At 42.8% G+C, this 24,351-nt stretch overlaps 1 protein-coding gene across 1 annotated transcript in view; it reads left to right on the forward strand.

The window, feature by feature from the left end:
- Window positions 1-24,190, forward strand: part of LOC128894676 (lachesin-like) — a 45,222-nt gene extending 21,032 nt beyond the window's left edge. Inside the window, exons 5-7 of the mRNA XM_054156589.1 lie at window positions 19,919-20,087; window positions 22,838-22,992; window positions 23,992-24,190. Coding sequence (XP_054012564.1) covers window positions 19,919-20,087; window positions 22,838-22,944 — 276 coding nt within the window. The 3' untranslated portion in view covers window positions 22,945-22,992; window positions 23,992-24,190. The remainder of the gene's footprint in view (window positions 1-19,918; window positions 20,088-22,837; window positions 22,993-23,991) is intronic.
- Window positions 24,191-24,351: the final 161 nt, after the last annotated feature.

Consider the following 24,351-nt stretch of genomic DNA (forward strand, 5'->3'; position numbering starts at 1 on the left):
GAAATCGGTCTAGTTCGTTGTCCTTCGCAGGTTAAATCGTCGCAAGCCCGACGAAATCGAGCATTAGGGAAGCACATTAGTACGGTCGAGCACTCGTCGGCGACAGGGGATAAAAAATGTCCCCTTTTGATTTCACGTTTCACCATGAATATTCCTCGTGTCGTTGAATCGCGGTGGTCTGTTTGCAGGCGGCTCAAAAAAAACTGTTCCGGCTGCGCGGGCAAATTTGCCGACCCGGGAACCTTTTCTTTATTCTTACTAATTAAAAAACACCGACTCTCCGGACCCAGGGTCGACAGGGGGGAATATCCAAGTCGTTTAAAAAGTGGCGAAATGAACACCGATACCGCAGCGATGCAAATATACCGTCAGAGGGGCCCGGGGTACGCGCGCGCAGAAACGTTCGTTCGCGCGCTTAACGAAAACAAACAGCTCTTTTTAAGCACACAGACAGGGTGAGAGAGAATGCCACGGTGTGTTTCATCGCTACACGGCGGCAAAGAGGCGATGTTTGCCGTGGAAAATTCGCGAAACGATACGTTTCGTTCGCGTGTCACGATGATTCGCGAGCGCGTTAACGAACTGCAATCATCCACGCCTGCAAATTTTCCAATTACTCTTACCGCATCTCGCGTGTATGATTTTTCATCGAATTCGAAGCGAACGGACGCCGCGCCTTCAAAATAAACGTCACGGTTTGCGAGCGTAAGCGATGCAAACGCGCGCGTCAACAATTTTCGTTTTAACCCGAAGCTAAAGGAGAGGTGAGGACCGTTTCGAACTGTCAGCGCGAATGACATGGAAATTATTAACGCATTCGAGCACCGGAACGAGATCGCGATACTCCGACGGAGGGGGGAGGGCCTGAATAGTTTACACGACAATGACGTTCGTTACGAGCTCGTCTCCCCGTTTGAATTTTCCGTTCTCTGGAAACCCCCTTTAATAATACGTCGCCGCAACCAACGTTTTCGATCCGGGATCGGATAAGATCGTAAATCTCGGAAATTATTGTTACAACGGGTTCCGCCCTCGCGACTTTGCAACCCCGTTACGGCGGAGTAAATGAAACTCGGCACAGAGGAAAGACGCGGGAACAGAAGGAACTGGATATATTTTAGCAAGGGGATAAAGTACACGGACCTAATTATAAGAATATTTTCAAAGTTAGCTGCTAAGCTCGCGGCTTATTACAAATTTCCAAGTCCCATCTGTTCTCGGATTCTCCTCTGTGGTATCTAATATTCCAAAGGAAGAATAATGAAACAACAGTTAGGACACGGAGATAAGGAAGAAAGGAAAGAAAGCAGCTCGCATCGAATAAATTTATCTTAGAGTTACCGTAACGATATCAGAAAGTATATAAGCACGATCCATTCTCGCGGCTCGCCGTGAACAACGGATGGCCCTTGGAACATTTTTAAAATCGAGAGAATAAATGGCAATTGGAATATTTTAGCGAGGTGGCTGAGCACAACGGACCGGCTAATTGTCAGAATATTTTCAAAGCTACAACTGCCCTAGCAGCTTACTAAAGTTCCTCGGGTCCCATTTATTCTCAGACCCTTCTCTAATTACGCCATCTCATATTCTAAAGGTGGTACAATGAAACAACAGTTGGAAGTTTAACTATCTTTGCCTCGTAATTTAGACACGCGTAAAAGGAACGGACGCGAGGATGGTGGGAGAGCAATTTATATCGGACGAAATTCATTGAGATACACCGGAGTTATTGTAACAATATCAGAAAATATCGCGAGGATAAGTTTCATCCATTCTCGGAGCGAAGCGAAGACGGATGGAACTCGGAGCATCGCGGACGCGCCGGAATAGATGAAAACTGGAATATTTTACAGGACGGAACGGAGAATATTTTCAAACTTACAACTACCTCCCAGCAGCTTGCTAAAATTGTCCAAGCTCCATCCATTCTCAGATCCTTCTCCGTAATATCTTATACAGTCGCATCCCGAGTTATGGCTTCTCGACTTACGGTTCCTCGAATCTCGAAATTTGCTATTTGTCCGAATAGAGAAAAAAAAAAAAAAGAGAGAAAAGAACCCAGCACCGCCAACACCCACCTGAACCATCAAAGTCCATCTCCAACATCAACATTCCGCTCAAAGACCTACTTCCCGTCGTTGATTTAGGAAGTCGATTCAAACCCCTTGCAGGAAAGCGTTTAACCCTCGATAGCTCGGATTACGGTGTGGATAAACTCGATTTACCAATGACGAATACGTAGAATTATATAAAAGAATTTCCAACGGTCTCGTTACGTATTAACTTCAATTTAATAAACTCGTTACGTTCGCGAAACTTCGAAAGTAAAAATAACGAGGTTAAATAATCGCGCGTACGCGACTGCGCGAACAATTTTGCACGTCTTGTTACCGTGACAAAAGGGGGCGGGGGAAGAGGGGGCGGGTCGGGGCGGGGGTGGTCGCTTTTTTCGAATGATAAAATAATTAACGGGAGCGTGCAACAATTTCGCGTGTCGCGTCCCGTTTTGCAGCGCGTCGTATTTTCCAGAAACGTAGCTCTGAATCGACCGAGTATCGCGTGGATCTCAGACGCGAAAGGGTTGAGTCTTTTTCAAACATAATTACGCCGCGCACCTTTCACGTATTTTCATACCTGCTGGATCTGTGTGTCTTTCAACGCACTCGGCCCCATTCCGCGGGCATTTTTCTACCTCGTCGCGCCGCCCTTGCCGCTCTGGCTTCATTCTTTTGATTTATCTACTCACTGTCACGCCACGTTTTCCCGTTCTGTTTCGCGCGAATGTTTAAGTTAACGACTCTGTCAGTTTTGTCGCACTTACCTTTTGTGTCCATTTTTTTCTTTCCATCCCTCCGCTGCCAACCAGCCAGGATCGGAGCTCGAAACGCCGCGAAACGTCTTGTTAGATTCGAGACCGAAAACCCGCGGCGCGGGGTACGATGAATTTTTTAGCGATCCCAATCGTGCACATAAATTCGACAAAAGCTTCTGGAATGTTGCGAGTTTCCCCGCGAAGACTAATGTCTGCCGCCGGCGACTCTCGCGGCGCCCGGCCCCCCGAGAGTTTTCGGCGCAATAAAAGCTTTCAAACTGGTTTCTGTCCCGAGAAATTTTCAATTCAGCATTTTATGTATCGGGTCGTTAAACAAAAATGTCCATCCGAGCGCTCCGGATATCGGACGCTTCGCGCAATTTATTTTGATACGGAGGAATCTGAATGCGAATATTTCATATTTCGCGAGCGTCTACGTTTAATATTTGCTTTCATTTCGTACAAATTTCACAACGCCGCTCCAATATATATGAATTTCGGTAACTCATAAATGATATTTTTACAAGTATTTCAATTTCAGAAACGGACGAGTAGGTATGCGACGGCGTAAGTTAAATTAATTTGAGTCAGTTAAACGTCGGCCGTTTAGGTAACCTAAATGAAAATAGCTCGCACGAACGTTCGATTCTCTATTTTTACCGTAGGAGTTGTAAAATGTTCAGATTTCATTTGATATTTCCCCGCTGGCTGGAAAAATAAGAAAAATTTCAGAGAAGTTTTTTGGAAAGACTTCGAGGAAATCTTCCTTCCCACAAGTCATTAAAACGATTACCTTAAAGGATTGCCCTCACACGTTTACCCAAAAACGTCTTCTCCCCGCGTTCAATTAAAAATATTACCGTGAATTTTCAATTTTCGTTGCGAGCTCCGTTCCGTTGTAAATAGTCGGAATTTTTTCGACTGAATTGTTCGTGAGAGCCGTTGAGATGGAAAATTGAATTTTCATCAGGGCGGATCCGTTTCCTTTGGCCTGGGTATTTCTGTTGCCGATCTTTATTCGCCGCAGCTCGTCGGTGTCGTCCTTTGTGCCCTGAGACCGCCATCATTCCTTCGTTCGTCCTTGCACGCATTCCGTCTCACCGACTTCTCTATTCCGTTCCATCGTGGCGTCAATTGTCAACCGCGTCTCTCGCAATTGCTCTCTCGGTTCATCTTATAGAAAATTCCGCGAGCCGTCGACCAGGAGGTCACTTCGCAAAATTGAACAATTTCCATAATTTTTGTTGTAATATTAAGTGCGGAGATTAATCCAGTGCCTTTATATTCAAATATTTACAATTCTAAACATGTAGGAATCTAATGACTCTAAGACGTATTGCAGTTTGACAAGGAATTATTTATTGTCTGACTTTTACAACTGTCTCGAACGAACTGAACTCCGAATTCTTACAAACAAATCACACCGCGGTCCCACGCAACCATTTCATTCACGGATACACTCGCACACTTACCCTCATATTATATATCACACTCTTACAAACAGATATATTTACTCGTAATTTTGGTAAAAGAACGAACATTCTGAATCTGACGATCATTGCAAATCATACACAATATTTATCCTGCGGCGCTACGGTCACCGTAACATTTACATTACCGGATAAATCTTCCTATAAAAATTAGTACGCGATATAAATAAATAGCAACAGAATTCTATGTAAAATTTCAAATTAAAACCACGCATACTTCTTTCGATAAAAAATTACGAAGGACCCCACTTATCCGACGCGAAGGAAAGCAATCCCTCTGAATTAGACCAACAAGTGATTGAATACAAAGGTGCAGAATGAACGTCTGCGCCTAATGTATTGGTAATCGACGTGTTAACTTGGAAACGAGAAAAAAGACCGGTCGGATGCGCGCTGGTACGAGCCTCGAAGAAATCTGAATAGTCATGAACGACAGTTTCGCGCGAGCACGGGAGCGTTCCAACATGTAACACCCTTACGTCCTACAAGCAGGCGGAAGTAAACCCTTTCCGCTTGGAAATACCAACCTCGAGCTCGACTCGCCTTGTTAGGCATTCCACGCCGTGTATCGACACAATGGAAAACGCCTTTTCGCGCCTAAAAAGACACGCGGCGAGCGCCGTCTTTTCTACGTCGTCGTCGTCGTCGTCGTCGTTGTCGGGGACTTTTACGAAGATTAACTTCACCTACTTCCCGTCGCTTTTGGCGTCTAGGGGATGTCGACGGAATCGCTCTGGTTATACTATTGACGTCTATGGGACGGTCAATCCATTAGCGCAGCGGTTCCCAACCTTCTTTCCATTTGTGCGCGTCGGGCCATTTCACGCCCAATCGATCACTCTCGCGTGCGATGTCGAGGCTTCCGTTTGAATTGATTTTGTTGCAATTCATTCTATAATAGGAGGGGTTTCTGTCATCGTTTGACTTTTCGTGGTTTTATTTAAAAAACACAGCCTCTCGAAACTCGTGTTCGCAGATGAATTTTTATCGCAGCAGGTGTCGAAGATATTTAGTTCAATCTGTTTTTGTTGTAATAGAAAAGTATCGTTTCGTTACTTAAAACTGGATCAGCGACAGCATCGTTGGATGTATAATTATCGTAAAATCTCGAAGCCACGCCGACGAGAAGAGTTGAAGTTTGGCGGGAAGCATCTCCAGCTCGCGAAGCTCTTCCGAAAAGCGCCAGTGAAACAATAAAATCCGTACGTGCGACGATTGAGAATGTTATTGTGAATATAGAGTGAAAATTTCGAGTCGATCGAATAAATCTTCCTCTGAGAGATTCGCCTCGCTGCGCTCGAAAGAATCGATTTCCAGAAAAACGCGCTCAAAGTTCCAATATCATCCTCGATTATTCGAAAGTTAAAATGGAATTCGTGCAATAGAATAGCTCCGTTCGAAATGGAGCTCGTGCGGGATACGCGAGCTTTCTATGAATAAAAACAAAAACAAAAGAAAAAAAAAAAATTGCTATTTATTCTTTCGTATTTTCGAAGTTTAAATTAAAAGACCCGTTTCAATTGGATTAAAAACGGGAGTCGTAGAAAGTACGAATTTGAATATTTACAGAAAATTATCCCGGTCGGAACGAAATATTGTACAAAAGCGTCATTGTTTCAGCTAGATTCACTCCTGTTAAAATTTTCGCCGGGGGGAGTTTCGGAGTTCCTATCGAGCGGACGGAATTAAAAATGAACCTTTTTATTTCTAACGAGCGATAACAGGAAAGTGAAATATGTAGCGTAATAAATGGGCGGAAGTTATGCCTTTGTACCGAACGTAACGACGGCGCTGGTGCCGTAGCCAAACCGAGTTAGCCTAACTTGCTAACATTCCCTTGGATGTTGCAACCTAATTGGTGCGCCGTGAATCGCAATCCAATGCGTGGTCGATCTTCTCGTGTCTCGTTACTGTTTCCACGCCGAAATAGTTAACTCCGATAGTTTTGCCATTATATTTTGGGACGCGTAGTTCGATCGTAGTTGATTTCGGTCTAAAGGTTGTTCATCGAGTTCACCGAACATTACTTCGACCCGAGCGAAAAATACCAAGTATATACGGACAATCGTCTCCCGATAGAGTTACAAATTTCAATCAAGAGCTGCTGGTCCACCCTGTATTCCCGTCGCGACGGGAACAAAAGGGACGAAACGTGCGGTGAAATTCATTGAACGTCGGCTTCATAGGCGCGGTGTGAAAAGGCAGACGCGCGCGTTAACGCGCAACACGTTGAGGAACACCGTGGCGGGCGAGGAAGGGAAAGTTGCGAGAAAATGTAACTGTCAATATACGGAACACTCAGCCACTTGCGAAATCGGAGAGCACTCGACGTTCGCCGGGATCGTCGTCCTTTCAGAGATCTGGAGATCCTGTCGTTGCCCCGTAACCGCATCGATTCGTTCCCAGACCCGTCTCTTTCCCCTCGAGCTCTCGCATAAAGGGAACGTCTCGATACCTCGAGATCCTTGGTGTTTACCGTGATTATTTTTCGTTCAACTTGCCTGCTTCAAAGCTCGGCTCAATGTTCCCGTAAATAAGGGGATACTTTAACCTCCTCTTCGGGTTACTTCCGAGCGGTCTGCGAAAGTAGCCGGTCTGTGTGCACGGAGTTTCGTGGTCGATTTCTTCGGAGTCGTACCCGACGTTCGACCATTGAAACTGGAACGACCGATTTGTTTCCCGGTGCGAGCGATTTTGTTGCGAAGGAACTCGGAAGAGGTTCGAGTCATCATTTTCTTGGACCCGGTTTAGTTCAAGAAATACAGAACGTACATAAAGCTGGCGAAGAGTGTTCTATCGCTGAATCTTTTAAAATTCGTCTTCTGCGGCTAATATTCTCTGTATTAATTATTCGATAAACTTTGTTTATTTCTTCGCTGCGTTATTCATTTATAATGTACTCCGGTATGAAAAACGCACAAAAAATGTACACAACGAACGTAGAATTATTTTGTTATAAACACATTTCCTTTTCACAATGTTCTTTGCTCATATCTAGCTCCTTACTCTATTTACTTATATTCTACGCGACGCTGTTTGTTTGACGGTTTACAATAATACTGTTTTATTTGTATTCTATTATTCAACGCGACAATATTAATATTTCGTCTTGCATATATCTTTGTGTTCACCATATATGTGGCGTATCTATTTGCACCACGAACTGTACCCCCGGTTTAATTATCAAATTCTAATGAAATGGTACACCAAAGTTTAATTTGGGCAGCCTCTGTTTAAATTAAAATTTGGAAGACAGCAGCTACGGGATAATGGTTCTGTATTTTTTGAACAAATTCCAAACCAACGATACACGGGCTACATCATATTTCAATTAAACGAGAATCCTTTGACATCGACCGCGAAAGAGTGATCGATTGTGGCACGGAATGACCCACCGATTATTTTTGTTTCACGCGCAACGATTCAAAGAGGCGAACGCGTTCTCGCCGCTATTTTATTTCGCGACAGCGCGTCGCTCCGCAGTCGTTATTAAACAATTTTCCAGCAAAGTAGAGGCCGCAGTGCTGTGTCTATTTATCCTTCTAGCGAGTTCTAACTCTGTGCAGATTTAATCGCGCGTTAATGGCCCAATTCGAGACGAGCTTTCGCTGTGACGCTTTTCTCCGTCCCCCGCGGACCACTATTTCGCTACAAAGGCCGCCAAAATTAATAAAATATTTGAAACCGTAACAATGGCGGTCTACGCGATCCGATTTTTCCATGACTTTTGTTCTCTCGGATCTTCCGGAATCAAAATTTCCAAGGTTTACCTTTACGGGAATCATTTTTTGTTTATTAAGTATACTGAAAAGTAACGTCGTTTGTGCAATTTCAAATAATTGTTTATCGCTCATCAGCTCATTGATTTTGATCGATATGGCGTTGAAAATTTGGACGAGTCTAGGATGAGTCGTTCATATCCAGGAAAACATCCTGTAGGGTCTTTGATAACAGATGCGAAAAACAAGTCCGACTAGTTTGTGTTACCTATAGTTCGGTCAATAGATTAATCGTTCAACGCAACCATTCCGCACCTCCACGTCGTCGTTCTGCCTATGCAAAGATACAGATCGAAACCTGATTAGGAAAAACCTTTAAATTAGATCCTCGAAATCCAATCTCTCGTTCGATACATTCCAATACGATATTTCCCCTTTCTTCAAAAATTGCTGACGTCCCGCAGGTGCGATAAATGCCCGGTTTTTCGGTATTGTCCAGCACGCACGGTTCGCGCGAAAACGATTGAATGTTCAACGATAGAACATCTGGCATCGATCGATCGTCCAACACCCACACTTGTTGTGCTGGACACGAAGCGGGCTACATTTTGTTCCGATTGGATTTAGAAACAATCGGTGCGTGAACTCGTCCGTGTGTACGCGCCCATGTTCGAGCCTCCGCGGAAATCGTGGAACGCCTCGTGTCCGCGCGAGCGTCGATCCGTGTTTGCGAAACATATTTATACAGGACGTATTATCGACGCTGCGTGCAACGATAAGGCAATTTATGAATCCATTTATGTGTACGCGAATATTTCCGCGCGACCGGCCGCCACCGTTTCGGTACGTCTGTCGCGGGAAGAGGGACGAAATTAAAAATAAATCCTGGAGGCGCCCACTCCGTGCGAGCATAAATTGCCCCCGTTGGCAGATGTTAATGACAAACAACGGGCGGAGGAACGTTTAACATTTAATCGCGACCGAGACACGGACAAACGAACGAGTGTGCCCATGTGCAAGGTCGGCGAAGGGAGGGGGCGAATCGGGGAGAAACAATTACGAACGATGGAAGAAAATGAAAAACATTTATTTAAGCAGGCCAACAACGCCGGCGAAAAGTTGGCGAGCACAAAGCGTGGGCAAACACAATGAAACGTTGACAAACACTCGCAGCGCAGTTATTTGGAAACGAATCCCGTTCGAGGGGCTTCCTCCAAAAAACGGGGGGTGGGGTTGGAGGTGGGGGTGGGGGTTGGGAGCGAAAAGCCATTTGTGCGTGTAGGAACGAATGGGAAACGAAGTCGTTCTCGTCGTGATTAAGGGGGGAAGGGTCAAGTAAAATTTCAAAATTGTTGACCTTTTTTGTTTGTTTAAAAAATTCGTTTACCATCTGGAGAATGTGCTCCGACCATTTCAGCTCAAAACTTCGAAGTCTAAGTGTATCTACAGAGTCATTAAAGTGATGCGCTCCGAACGGTACACGAAGGACTGTTTTTACGCCCGGAAACTTTAAACGCATTTTTCTCAAAACACAACATTTCGCGTGCCGTGCGATGCAGCTTAGAGATTTCTCAGCCGATTGCTATGAAACTTGGCACAAAATATTCCTTAAACTATATTCTCCTTTGCATCAACCTAAAAAGGTTTTTATCAAAATTGAAATAAACAATGTTTTTAATCGTTTCTTTTTTTACAGCAAGATTTTGTTAACGTGGCGTGAAATTTTAAATTTAAAATGTTTTTTTTTTTTTTTAAATCTAGGTTGATCCAAAGCGTGTTACTATATTTTATCGAAAAATTGGCGGATTTTTGATTTCAAATAATTCGAGCGATCTGTGCGTTGCACGGCACATTTTCGAGAAGTCGACTTCAAACAGCTGCTGTTTATTCATTCATGAATATTTTTACATACAAAAAATTACATAGATTGTCTAGATGCTACGAAATAACAAGTAATTAGTTGTAAATAAATAAATATATATATATATATTACGCACACTTCAAAAATAATTCGCGAAAAAGCGGTTGTTTACTTGACCCTCCCCCCCTTAAGGTAGAAGTTACGCTTGATACCTTTGAGAGGGCGCTTTGCCTTCGGAACGATGAAAATTAGAGGGGGGGGGGGGGGACAGGATTCGTGAACTTTGTTTAGGGGTACCAGTTTACGCGGGGATGTTCGTCATGCCAAAAAGTATAAGAGTGGTAATTAAATTTGCACGGTTCGACGAACGTACAACTCGCCTAGCAAAATTATTAACGAGCCCAAATTTGGGAAAATTCGTGGATATTATAAATTTAAGCAGCGTATGCGGCGCAACGAAAATTTCAGGAACCGATACGTCATACGGAATTAACGAACCAGTTTCAATTATAGCATCAATCGCTACCGGTATTGTTTATGCGTGCATAAAATATTCCGACTTTTTCAAATATTGAACCGCAGAAAGCACCGGCGCTTTTTGCGCAGCGAGAGAAATCTTACTCGGGAGGTTTCCGGTCGTGGATCCGCGATTCTCCAGTTCATTAGCAGCGTCTCGAAAAGTAATAGCCCGGTCGTTAAACTTCCGAAGAGGTTCGCCGATGGTTTTGGATTAATTCGAGGGTCACCCGGTTTGTTTCGCGACGAAAAGAAGCTAAGGGCAACTACGAACTTTTCATTATGTCCCCGTAGTGCTCTTTACAACGGTTCTCGAAGGCATTTTCGCTCGTCTTTTTGCTACCACTGGAAGCACATTTCTCCCTCGCAACGTCTTCGCCCTTTCCGCCCTGTTTTCGGGAAGCATTAGGTTAGCTGCGCGTCGACGACATTGTTCTCAATCTTGGGAATGTTCGCCAATTCTCGCGGATTAGCGCTAGCATTCCCTGGCTCGTTTCGCGAGAAGACCTAACTCTGATTATATCGTTGATCACGATAGCTCCGCCGAGGATGGAGGATCTTTCACCGATCGAGATTACTAGCCCATGTTCGCGATTCTTACGTAAGCGTTTCGAGTAACGAACGGAAGAATCGTTCATCCTTCCATTGAAATTCATATTTGAATCGTAAAATAAAATGTTACTTTCGAAGCAGATTTTTCAACTATCGAGGTAACATTCGAAAATTTATATTTTTCGTCGTCAAAATAAAATATGTTAGGAGGGCCAGAAAGTAATATCAATACTTGTTTATCATTTATTGTAAACTATTGTAAAGCTCGTTGTAAACCAATCGATTTTTAGCGATCAGGTATCGAAAATTTACACGCTAAAATTACATCAGAATACAACTAATTATTAATTGAAATAATACTACATTGAGTTATGAACGTTCGTAGATGTTTTTCTTCGAAACAGAGTTTTTGGTTTCACAGAAATTTATCGTAAAAATGGACCGGATTTGATTCTATAGAAAAATGCCTCGAGCGCAAAGGGTTAATTTAATTATTTAATTGAATTATTTAAAGAGTTAATTGTCTATTTGTTTGAATTTAATGTAAAAGTCATTACTTTCTGGTCCTCTTAATGTTATTGAATTTAATTACATGCTCGATCGCCACCAGTATAGCGTTAACGACAAACTGACAAATGTACTTGGGTCACTTTCAAAGTAAACGGCTCGAATATTTCAGTATTAACGTCGAATGAAAATTAAACCATCCGACTGAATTCCTGTATCCACAATTACAGGAGCGGGCGGTCGTGTCTTTGGCGGTACGTGAAATAATTTAGCACGTAGCAGAGTACAGCCAAGGGAATATTTGAATAGCGAAAACGTAAATCAAGAAACTTCTAAGTACCCGCGGTGTCCGAGTATTAAAGTGGGTAATTGTATACCATGGGACATCGGTGAATGGGATACAAAGAGTTTCTGTTCGCGCGTACGAGTGCTTCGCTAACTGGTAAATTGCGAGACGGTGGTGTGCGTTGCGTAATCATGCATCAAAGAATACGAGTCTCTATGTAGGTCGTAATAGATCACGAGCACTAAAAGACGAGGGTTGATTGATTAATAAGCTCTCCTATCGTCGCGTGGCGATTCAAACGTCTCGCTCTAAACGTCGATTGGATGAAACGGTGAAAACCCTTTGATAACATGTTTTGTAAGAAAGATGTGATAAGAAAGTATCGGGTGTATGCATAAATTTAATAAATAACGCGTAGATGAAAACGATATATGAGCGTCTCTGAACGAGTTATTCTCGATACCATCGGTCAACTTACATCCGAACAATAAAATAACAAAAGTCGTTACCATAATTTTTAATTTCTTCGACACGTTTACGCCGGCGCGTACCACCGGTGGCTCACGCTCGCGTGTCTATCACACGACGTTCACCACCGCGCCGCCCCCTGACAAGAATCACGAACCTACAAAACTTCTGCGCGCACCTAGCAATTCAATCCTTTCCACTCCTTTGGAAGTAAATCGCGAGGTAGGTTAAATGAGAATTCCAAATCCTTATACATTACCCTATCAGCAAACATTCGACGAGTTCACTTTGTGCGCCGCGATAACGTATCATGGTGGACCCAACGTAGGTCACAGAAAGTTAACTTCTCCGCGACTTCGGTCTCTTCGTCAAATCCGAACGCGAAAGGCAATCGCAAACTTTTTCGTCGCGTCTCGAGTAACGTTCTCGAGTAACGTTCCTCGCAGTGCTCCTGGAACCGCGACGTTCTTCCTTTCTTTTTTATTCCGTTTCGTTCGAAGAGCACGTACACTGGCCCGCTGGACGTTTCCTCTGTGGCGGTGAACCGCTCCCGTTGTTTCGAGGGAAAATTTACGGATCGATGATATCGTTTCAGTCGTTACCGAGGGCTATCTCCCCTCCGACCGTCTCGTTTCGCAAAAATTACACGGTTCATCTCGGAAAACGTCGCAACGAAGAATTCAACCAGGGGAGGCCACCCCGCGGAAAATGATACAACCGATCCTGGCGTAATGGCAGGGTTGTATCGATTCCGAATAGAATTTATAGTTGGCTAGATAATATTTACTTATGGCTCCGAAATGCCCGAATTTCTCTCGAAATCGTGCGCGCCGCGGTTTAACCGTCCACGGTATATATCACCGGAGGGCTACTTCTTATCCCGTAGAAATAACGTTTCTCTCATTTCGCGGTTTGAACTCGGGTGATAAATGTTCCAAGCTCGATGGCGTACAGGTTGTCTCGCGTAAGGCGTTACGAAACGTTAGAAACCAACCGAGACCCTCGTCACGCCCTATCATCCTCGTCATTCGATATTCTATCTATTTCCGGTACCCCAAATAATACTCCGAAGATCTAACAAAGAACCACGCACATCAAGCATGCAATTATTTATCTGCTCTCATGCAGGACTCTGACCATTCCCTGCAAACAGAACACTTGAAAAACCTGGTAGAAGTCACATACACCATATGTGTATAATAACTCGTGCCAGGAAAAATAAAGCAGTTCTCTATCTTAACCGTGAACGTTAACGTTATCTCCGCGGAATAATAGTGCTAGTTAGAATATTCGTTCGCGAGGTAATAATTCCCGTGACACCGTCCGCTTTATTTTTCCTGCGCTTGTTTCTAGATCTAATGTATTCGCCTGTCCTATCCACACACGTTACTAACCCGAGTTAACGTTCCTCTTTGTCTTTGTAAGCTCAAACACTCGGTCGCCGCATAAACAACGTGTATAACAACGTATTTAGGTATCAGTAGACCGCAGATTTTTATGCGTTTCTAGTTTGAATGCCCAAGAAACTACAAGATGGGTACATTATCTCGAACCCATCTCAAAGTTTTACTTCATTCCTTGTGTCCAATGGATACCATCCATTACAGAGATGATTTCCTCGTCTTTTACGCGCAATAACGAGTGGTTTCGTTCGCTTCTGTATCGACAAGCGAAAATAATTACCATTCCCTAATGTTGCATTTTACGTTCTTTTGTCCTTTGCCATTATATTCAGAACTCCGTGAATATCAATATGGATGTATTTTTATTTTCGTGGACGTATGAAAGAGCGTGACCCATTTAATCTTTCATCAGACATGGTTCACCGCGAATGGTTTTTCGTGTATTTCGAAACTGAACAAAAAAAGGCGTGAATAGATCTGGAAATATGTACGCTCGTAACAAGGAATGAAACGACATGCATATATTATTATATTATTTCCTGGAATAGGTTCTCCGTATACGTATAAAAGTAAGTCATGAATACGTAAAAATCGCGGCTTAATTATTGGCTTTCTATAGAGGCGAATCCGAGTTTCTTTACTTTTTCCGCCAGTGTGTCCGGTTCCAGCATGAATATTAACATTGATGTTTTTAATTTATGGGCGTGTAAAAGAACGACTCTGCTTTAATCTTTCTTGCTCTGGCGGGCCTCTCCGAATAATTCGATGTATATTTTAAAACTGAAAGCGATCGGCAGTACTAGGCTGCCGTACTTGAGGCTGGTATAATATTTTTCTTGATAGAGTAAACACGTCGAGGGAAATGATACTTTTGGCTTAACGAAAAGGAAACAGACGAAATGTTGATGAAAAATTTGTTAATCTTCGACCAGCTCCCTTTGCCTCGTTCTACGAAATTAGAGGTAGAATACGCTCGATAAATATTCTTTTAAATTACTAAACAGCTGCGTAAAAGGTTCCGATGGGACGTTTTTATTCCCCTGGAATCGAATCGAGAGGCTGTGTTCGTCGTAACAGGCTCAAGGCGGAAAGAAATAAGCGGAATGCAACGATTTCGGACGCATCTTGTTTGCCACGCTCCTGTTTCGCATTCGCGCGGTGCCCGAACGCGATTGCATCCATTTTTCTAGCAAATACACCCTCGCGTTTTTTAATATACGCTTCTATTAAAAGCGAGACTGCGATATCGCTTCCTAGCTGGACGAACACGCAACAATAACAGGAAAATCTGGACCGTCGGAAATCTGTTCAATTTTCGTCTGGTTATTTTTTTCTATCCCTGCGTAAAATAAAAAAAATCGTTTTTCAATGATCCGGCCGAATTCTCCGGGAACGCTCCGATAACAGATTGAATCATCGATCGGTCCGGAAATGGGAAATAATCGAATTTTCTAATTTTCACGTTTTCGTCGAATGAAAATAAATAGGCGATCGGTCTCGATGTCTTGCCGTTTATCGCGTTCGTATATAATTGTCTCTCTTCTAATGGTCACGCGCTAGCCCGTTTAAATCTGGAGAGTTCACAAATGATCCGTAAAAGTGGAAACGTATTTAAACGAAGGATTTCGCACGCCGACACGAGGGGATTGAGAGGATTTCGTTTTTGCTATTGGATCAAAATTTATTCGGAGAGATTTATTCCTCGAGATTAAAAACGAGAAAAAGAAAAAAGAAAGGAGAAAAAGTCTCGAATAGCACCCGAGTTTGAAAGTTTATTTGCGAAACCAGTGTTGGCGGGACTCGATAAGAACTGGAAACTTCGAGTGCTCGCGTTTTTTGAACAAATGCGAAACGAGAGCAGCGATGATCGAACCTTTCGTTAAATTCCACGCGAGCTACGAATCTACAATTTTCATCGCATCCCTCGAACAGAACTACAGAAACTACGCGGGAAGAAAAATCGTCGACACGAAGAGCATCGGTACGTATTAGCAGGAGTTCCTTTTGCGAGAAAATATCTCGCAAGATATAACGAGAAATGTTCCGAACTACCGTTACTGCAGGCTCATTTGCATAAAACGCACCTAATTACGGAATAACACTGCCGGAGGCAGTTTCTCTCCGCAAAGAGCACGCCACAGAAGGTTTACTCGATGCTACAAGAGTTTTAATATTTCCTAAAAGGAACTTGCAAAAATTAGCGGGACCACACGCACAAGCAGCCGTCCTGGCGCCCCGCGCGATTTACTTGCGAATTAGCTGCTGCAAGCTATCAGCTGCAGAACCAGTTGAACGTTAACAGACGTACTCGAACCGAACGGAACACTGTCGTATAATAACATTTGCGTAATGCTAGCGAGACGGGTGCAACACAGGTGCAGGCCACGGTAGCAGAATTGACAAACACATACACAGAGAGATAGAGAGCCAGAGGTGGAAGGCAGTCTGGAACATGAGCGGAGCCATATGAAAACCATGAAGCTCCGAACGAACTTTCGAGTTGCTCTAATGGTAATGGATACACCCAACCCTCTTCTAGTCTCTCGACGAACGCAAAATCTGGAACATCTTTCGAACACTCGGCGCAAACTACTTCTCATCCCCGAGGAGGCTTACGGGTACATCTAAGGCAACCGTACGCGGGACCTGAACTTCAGGAATTTTTTCCACCGGAGAACTTTCTTTCACTGGAAAATTCATTATACGCGTCTCGAGCTTCGCGTTCCTCTTCATCTATTCTGTACATTTCGTTTGGACATCGATAAAATCGAACGAGTAAATATTTAATAATCAAAGTACGAGTAATTCTACGTTAAATAAACTGTTAACTCATACGAATGTTAAATATTAAATTCTTCAAGCGGCGAATGTATGTTTTCAAATATTGAATCCGTATACTCGGTATTATATAATTACGCATCACGTCACGTAACGGTCAAACGCGTCTCCCTTCTATTTTCATTATTATTATTTACTCGCAAATCGATAACGTGAAATTCAAGCGGTGTGCAAGCGGGCACGGGTTACCGGTCCGTTTATATTGATTAATTTACCAGCGTGGATGGAATATTAACTGAGCATTAAAAAAAAAAAAAATAAAATTTCTCGCTGGAACATTTCCGGAAAATATTTGGGAAACTATCGCGGGGGCCGCTCGCGATTTATGTGCTCTTCCATGTTTTATTAATTGCGCTGTTTTCAAGAAACAAGTAAACGTTTCTGTTCTCGTAGCAGAATTCATTGTTTAAACAAATTGTGGTGGCTGACGGGTGAATAACAGAGATTCGGGTAGTATTATGTTGACATGAATATCTACGAAATTAGATTGTCTATTTATTGGATTGTCCAGATAGTTCGTGCCAATTTTTAAGAAACACTCGAAGACACGTTTGAATTTCGATATGTGTTTATTGAATTATATATGTACCATTCTGTTCCACAATTTTTCCACATGTTATTTGTTTCCAATCATTCCGATATATTCAGACCTGTACCGCCTACTAAAAATCGCCATGAACTTTCCAGACAACCCAATATATAAACACGACCACTATATATAAAATAATATATAATTATATACAATAATTACAACGATATATAAAATAATTGAGCGGAACTCGCGAAAGAAACTTTCGGGACAACCTAGTAGAAAGAACGAACAAAACATCACCGTTATTTCTGACACGCGGCATTCTACGCACCCACATTTTTTTTTTTTTTTTATTCATCTTCTTACTTTCAACAAATATACCCCATCTATTTACCTCCCCATTTCGCATTTCTATCGTTTTTAATTGCTCCCAACCCGTACTTGTACACCGCAATTATAACGAATCGTAACAACAATTACAGGAAAACCCGGTGGAACGTTTAACGAAGTAACTCGAACAATTTCCAGCACTGCTACCGCTGCTTTTCGCGTTAACCTGGGAAAATTCGAAACCATTCTTTTCATCAATTCCGAACCGTATTTAAATAGAAGAATCAACGCACAAGGCGGTTTCGCGGATTCCCCCCACTCGACCGGCACGAAAGCTGGATGATTCGGCGATTGTACGGGTAGATTCGCCACCGGACAGGTGTAATCGAGGTTCCGGGAGGCCGTCGTTCCCTCCCCTCTGCGAGCCACTCAAATATTACGAGTCGAGCGAATCGCGGGCGTTTCGTTTCGTTGGATCGGGTTCATTGTTTTCAACGAGCTCGCGGCCGTTTGTACCGTTCATTACCAAACGATGTACGTAAATTCTCGCCCAACGATGTTGTTTACGTTTTTCGAGAGCCCGCTCCAACGAATAAACCCCCCATCCGCCCACGCCCTCTCTTTTGCACGACTCCATCCCCCGCTCTTCGTCGATGAGTTCATAGCTGGGGGAGAGTCGTTGCTCCAGTTTCCTTTTGTAACGGTAATTCCTTTTCATATATAGATAATAAGTTTTGATCCCCCTCCTTTCCCTCCGTTCGGTTTATGGAAATTTTCGAATTTGCAGATTCATCGATTGTTATTGTCCCCTCCCCCCTACCCCTTCCGACGATTTATTAAACGTTCCGTTTCGGAAATTTACCACCGATAGGAACGGGTTTTCCGTATCAGCACGATGAGCGTATTGTTATTTGAACGCTCGCGATCCCCCCCCCCCCCCCCCCAACCCAACCCCCGGCCTCTTCGCAGCCGATGGAACCTCGTAAAGTGTTATGCTAATTAACTCGGTGCCTCGTTAACAGTTCCATACGTATTACGTACACACCGCGGGCAACGGTTGCGCTCGAATGCTTCGATCTCGCCTCGACTCGTTTCAAAGACCGCACCGAAAACGGTTCTAGGATTTTATTTTTCTATAAGAAAATAAATATGCCCGCGTATGGACGCGTAACGGACATAATTTTTCACGTTTAATCATTTGGATGCCACGAGCGAACGGCGCCCAAAAAATCGGACGTGTATTCCGTGCCATTTGTGTTCGATCGAAAAACGAAAGCCTGCAGCCCGAAACCTCTTTTACTTCCGCTCGTTGTTGACATTTTCCTGTATCTTGATATTTTGAGAGCCGGAATGCCACGCAGATACAAGAGTAGACCATTTTTATTGACAAAGGTAAACACGGATTCATTTTATTATTCTCCGTTTCGTTGAACGCGAGCAAACAACGTTTCGATGGTTTCTTCGAATTTTAATTTACGTTCGTAAGAAGAGAAAGGTTCTTCCCATTTCTACTTCTCGTAAAAGAGATCGAAAACGTACGAGTGGAACGCGATGAAACGATAATTGCGTCGCGCTTGTAATTCTTGTCTATTTAAAAGAAAATATCGCATAGTGCTACGCGCACTACCAACCTACAACGCGTAAGATCGTACTTTTAACGATCCAGGGTGCGAGATTATCCATATTATCCGATGTATCGCGAGCGATTCACCGATCCGATGCACGAAACGAGAACAAAGGCAGAATTCGATATGTCAAGTTTTTTTATTTGCTATTCGACTCTTTTTTCCACTAATCAAATAATACCTGTACATTCGCGGTATTCGAACGGCGCGATGTCAATTGTAAATACATCATTAATGTCCCCGAAGCAAATATTTTAAACAGCGCAAATATTACACGCGAATACCTTCTTACTCGAGCAATAATCCCGGAACGAGGGTATGGAAATAACATTATTCGACCGTTAAAATAGCCGAAATTTATTCGCGGTAACCAAACCATCCGCAAAATTTTCGTGTATTAAATTCTCTGGAATAATCCCAGCCGTGGGTAAAACCCATGGCTCGCCGAGCGAATCGAAAAGACAGAACAAGTCATTGTAAATTGTAACGGTTGCTTTTTATTTTCCATGGAAACGCAATTTGCCAAGATTCCCGAATATGGACACGGTACTTTTATTTTCCTTGCGCGTCTACACGTATATATATATATATATATATATATATATATACATTATTTTTTTTTATCTTCGTACGAATATTTACCATTGCTCCCTTGACAAATTTCGCGTTTCACTCTTGGAAGGGGAAGAAGAACGGAGATTCCATTTAACCGCGGATAAGCGAATTTCCGGGCAATTCGGTTTCCAGAGCTGGCGAAATAAATTCGTTGGCCGAGGGAAAATGAGATCCCCCAGTCCTGTTTTCGCCTAACGAGCGGACACGGAATGAAAATTTCACCCGTAACCGTTACAACTTACTTCGTTCGATTTCGTTACTTCCTATTCTGCTTTTATTTTCTCCCAACCCTCTTCGTCCGTCTTCTTCTCCTCATATTTATTTAAAAAAAAATTTTTTTTTATTTCCCGTTTCGTTGCAGGTGATCAACTACGACAGCCCCCGGGGCGGTGTATCGGTGATCACGGAGAAAGGAGAAGTTACAACCTCGTATCTCCTGGTGCAGCGTGCTCAGGCTGCAGATAGCGGACAGTATACCTGCCACCCTAGCAACGCTAATACAAAGACCGTCTTGGTGCACGTTCTTAACGGTATGTACGTAAGTTTGCGGCAAGTTTAAATCTGTCTCTCTGCCAGAGTTCTTCCCCCTGCCACCCTTCTTTCAACCCCTCCATCGATCATCGTCGAGACCCTTTATTTCGGTTTCTCGACGAGAAAAAGCAAACTGATAATAATTAGCGAGGCATGAATTATGCAGATACCCGGTAGCGAGTGCCTAGAGTAACAAAGTTCCCGACATCAACCGTAACATACATCAAGGCAAAGCCCGTAATTCCGAACAATGGGGCTTTGTCCCGTGAAGTTTCTTTTTTCCGGCCCGGTAAACAACAAACCTCCGCGGGATTGCTTTTTAGAGAATGTAATACACTTCGCCACACGGGATATCTTACTTTTTATTCGAGCAAATTACGTAAGCCCACGGTCGCAACTGTAAATTTTCCACCAATTCGGCGCACCTGGCGAATATTGTTACCGAGCGTGGCTCTTTCGTTTTGGACAAAATTACGCGTAACTTTATAAGACGTGTAAAAAAATTGGTGACAAATGTTCGAATCGATACTTGGAATGGGTTTCCCTCGTTTTCGGTTATATTCGCCAAATAAAAGATCGGAAATACGCTATCGGATCGATGGAATATTCTCTTTTAATTCCCCCTACCCCCCGTCGAACAGCGGAGCGCGGTTCCTTTTCGAGAATATGCGTACGGAATAATAACGAAAGTTTCGATACGAGCCTTTGATGATTCGCAGCGTATCATTTTCGGTGAATAAGTAAAAAATTCATTTAGTTGATGAACGCTGTACGGTGCTCGTAGCGCCTAATTTTAATATTTAACACGTTGATCGTCACGTCAGCCTTACGCAGTCAATGTAACAAGTAGACTGCGGATCTTTATGGAAAATAAAATATTCGCGAACGTTCCTATAAAAATTGAACCTAAATAGGAATTTATTTTATTCTGAAAATGTTATAACACGAACTTTACTTTGAATCTTTTTTATATTCTTGCGTATTGTTTGCATTTTGTAGTTTCTTGCACATTCAAATTTTCTATAAATGCATAAAGATCCGCGGTCTGGTAGTAAGTATTCGTACAGGAACCAATTCGAAATAAAACTTCACGTATTTATTTTATTAATAAATTTCAGGGAAAAAAATAATTAACCAACATTCGTACATAGCTTTAGAATAGAATTTTCGTAAATCAAAGTTTATTACTTTTAACGTTAACCTCTTATTTCTATTCTGATTAGTTTCTATTTTAAATTGATTGCTGTACGAATAATTCTTACACTGACTGTACGAATGACAATTCTCTTTCGCCGAAGAACTGAAAAAATGAATTCTGAAAGTCGAGCATCAAAGGAAATGAATTTAAACGAACTTCATGAATTTCGATGAAGTTACAGACACAAATACCACTATTCAATGTTTGATTACGTAACCTGGCAGTGAACGTGTTAATAAAGAGAAATCAATAAAATATGATCGAGAGAAATCGCCACGAGTAAAAATCACTTTCGTTCACCGATCGAGGGGACATTTTTCGTTCCCACGCGATTACGTTATTTAACCTAACGAGTACACCAAAGCCGTATAATTAAAAAAAAAAATATATATATATATATATATCTACATCCCATCGGTCGCAAATTGGTCAGAAAATTTCATTAATCCGCATCGACGGAGCTCCGCGTCGCATCGCGTTCAACGTGATTTCAATTTTTCCTCCCGTTCGATGGCGCGGGGTCGGGGTCCCGGGGATGGGGGATGTCGCGCCGTGAGATTATCCGAGAAAAGTCGAATTAACAAATACTTGCCGAACGGAAGGAGGGAGTGTGCAAGAGGGGAAGAAAGTTCGCCGAGGCGAGGGTGAGATTTCGCGAGTTTTCTATTAACTGGTTCGCTAATGAATTCTCGTTAAAAACTGCTTCGTTGTCGTAATCGTGTTTCTCTACAAAACTGCCGAGCTCTCCTCTCCCGTCCTCTTCGTCTCTCCCTCGGTTTCGCCGCCGCCCGCACAACCACCCCCGAGTTAAAAGAAAAAAGCGCGGCAGTATTTCATAACACGCCTCGACTGGGTGCGTTTTCGCGAGGGTTTGGCGAAGGGATGACGGCGAGGGGGATGGAGGTCGGCGAGAGGGGTGGGCCACGGCCCCGTTTACAAAACGAATGAATCCGATCGCTCTCTTGGCAGGAGATAACAGTCTTAGCAAAAACCATTCAACCGAGCGAGAAGAGTAATTAAAGAGATTTCTCGTGGTGCAACGGGGGGGGGGGGGGCGGGGTGCCTCGGCCATTGTTGCACCGCCCAGCAAAACCATGCCCCACGGTAGCCCTGGAAAGTAGAATTCGGGTTTAGAGGGAGGGGGGAGGGGGTGTAGGCGAGAGATGGGTGGAGAAGGATATGTCTGACAGAGAAAGATAAACGTCTGTCGGCGTCTCTGGCGCATGGGTTTATCATAAAATCGATATACAGGATGGTCCACCGACCGGTTGCCACCTTAAGGGGTTCCACGACACTGCAACTACCCCCCTCCAAAAAGGGCTGTTACGTTCAGAAATTCTTTACGAACAAACTATATAGCGAATCGTTTTCAAAGTTTCGTTATATTCTATTTATAGAAAAAGTTCGTGTAGCAGATTATCAACGTAGTAGTTAACGCGGCAGTCGTTACTGGACCACCCGGTATACCCGCCGGGTACCAGGGAAACAATTCCAATAAGACGACGGATGCCACGACGGAATTCAATTTGAATTTTAATCATTGATCCGCAGGGGAACATCCAGCAGCCATGCAACACGGTGGTCAACTAAGGCTGGCGAATCTACCCTTCGTAATGATCTCGACAACCCTGCTGGCTTTCCTCAACCATCGCTATTGAACGAACGTTCCGTGGGATCACGAATACATTCATTCTAGACATTCTTCGGTAATCTCACCTATAACAATTAAAACAGAACTAATCGACGAATGATAATTGTTGCTATTTTCATCTTTGCAGTTTCAGTGCCAGATTTTCTTTTTGTATTAGGTTGTCCAGAAAATTCGTGGCAATTTCTAAGAAACGTTCGAAAACACGTTTGAATTTTAATATGTATATATATATATTTGTTGAATTACATACGTGCCATTTTGTTCCACGACCTTTCCATCTTTCAAGGGATGCACCCACGTTATTTGTTTTCAACCACTTCGATATATTCGGACCTGTACCACTTACCAAAAATCGGCATGGACTTTCCAGACAAACTAATATTTATACAAAAATATATATACCATTTCGTTTCACGACCTTTCCACCTTTTAAGGGATGCACCGATGTTATTTGTTTTCAACCACTTCGATATATTCGGACCTGTACCACCTACCAAAAATCGGCATGGACTTTTTCCGGACAACCCAATACAATTGGAAACTATGTGTATCAGGGAGACCAGAAAGTAATATCGTTTCTGCGAGTGGCAATACTTGTTTATCGTCTATCGGCTCGTTGTGTACCAATTGATTTTTATCGATCAGGTATTAAAAATACGCACACCAGATAGCAAAAGGTTGTTGATAACGAGTCCGATTACATACTCGATTAAAAATAAATACTTGTTTAGATTTATGTGTTTGAATTTAATGTAAAAAAAAGAAAAACAACGACATTACTTTCCGGTACCCCTAATGCATACGTTCTCACGTTTGCGTAACATTTAGTTTTACGAACCCGATCAAAATTCACGAATTCTCTCCATCCTAAGAATTAATTTTTTAATTCCTTAATGAAAGTCCCCGTCGCCCATATCAACGTGTCGATACAATTTTTTCTCTAGATCTCACGTTTTTCCCCACGATCTATAGATCGAGGAGCACTGCTTGAAAAAGTTTCGCGACCCAGACTGTATATCTCTAATAGTTGCGTGTCCGTTTCTGACGTTTTCAGATTAAATTGCGTCGTCAGTGGTAGCTGCTTTCCGAAAACCGATTAGCCGACGGGGAACTGTGCCTCTACGGCTAACGAGAAGTCACAGCCGTCGTGAAAAATACGCGTCGCGGGGAAGAGAGACATCGGTGAGAAATAGGACGGTAAAGTGATCCTTGCTGCGTTGTAGTTCGAAGGAGATAAGAAAAAAAAGTATATAGTATATAGTATATATAAAGTATATAGTATAAAGTATATATATATACTATATATATATACTATATATACTATATATACTATATATACAATATATATATATATATAGAGAGAGAGAAGGGGGATCCGCGATGAAAGAAGAAAGAATATAAAACGATGACGGTG

The sequence above is a fragment of the Hylaeus anthracinus genome, unplaced genomic scaffold, assembly GCF_026225885.1.
Source record: "Hylaeus anthracinus isolate JK02 unplaced genomic scaffold, UHH_iyHylAnth1.0_haploid 4, whole genome shotgun sequence".
Classification (NCBI taxonomy): Eukaryota; Metazoa; Arthropoda; class Insecta; order Hymenoptera; family Colletidae; genus Hylaeus; species Hylaeus anthracinus.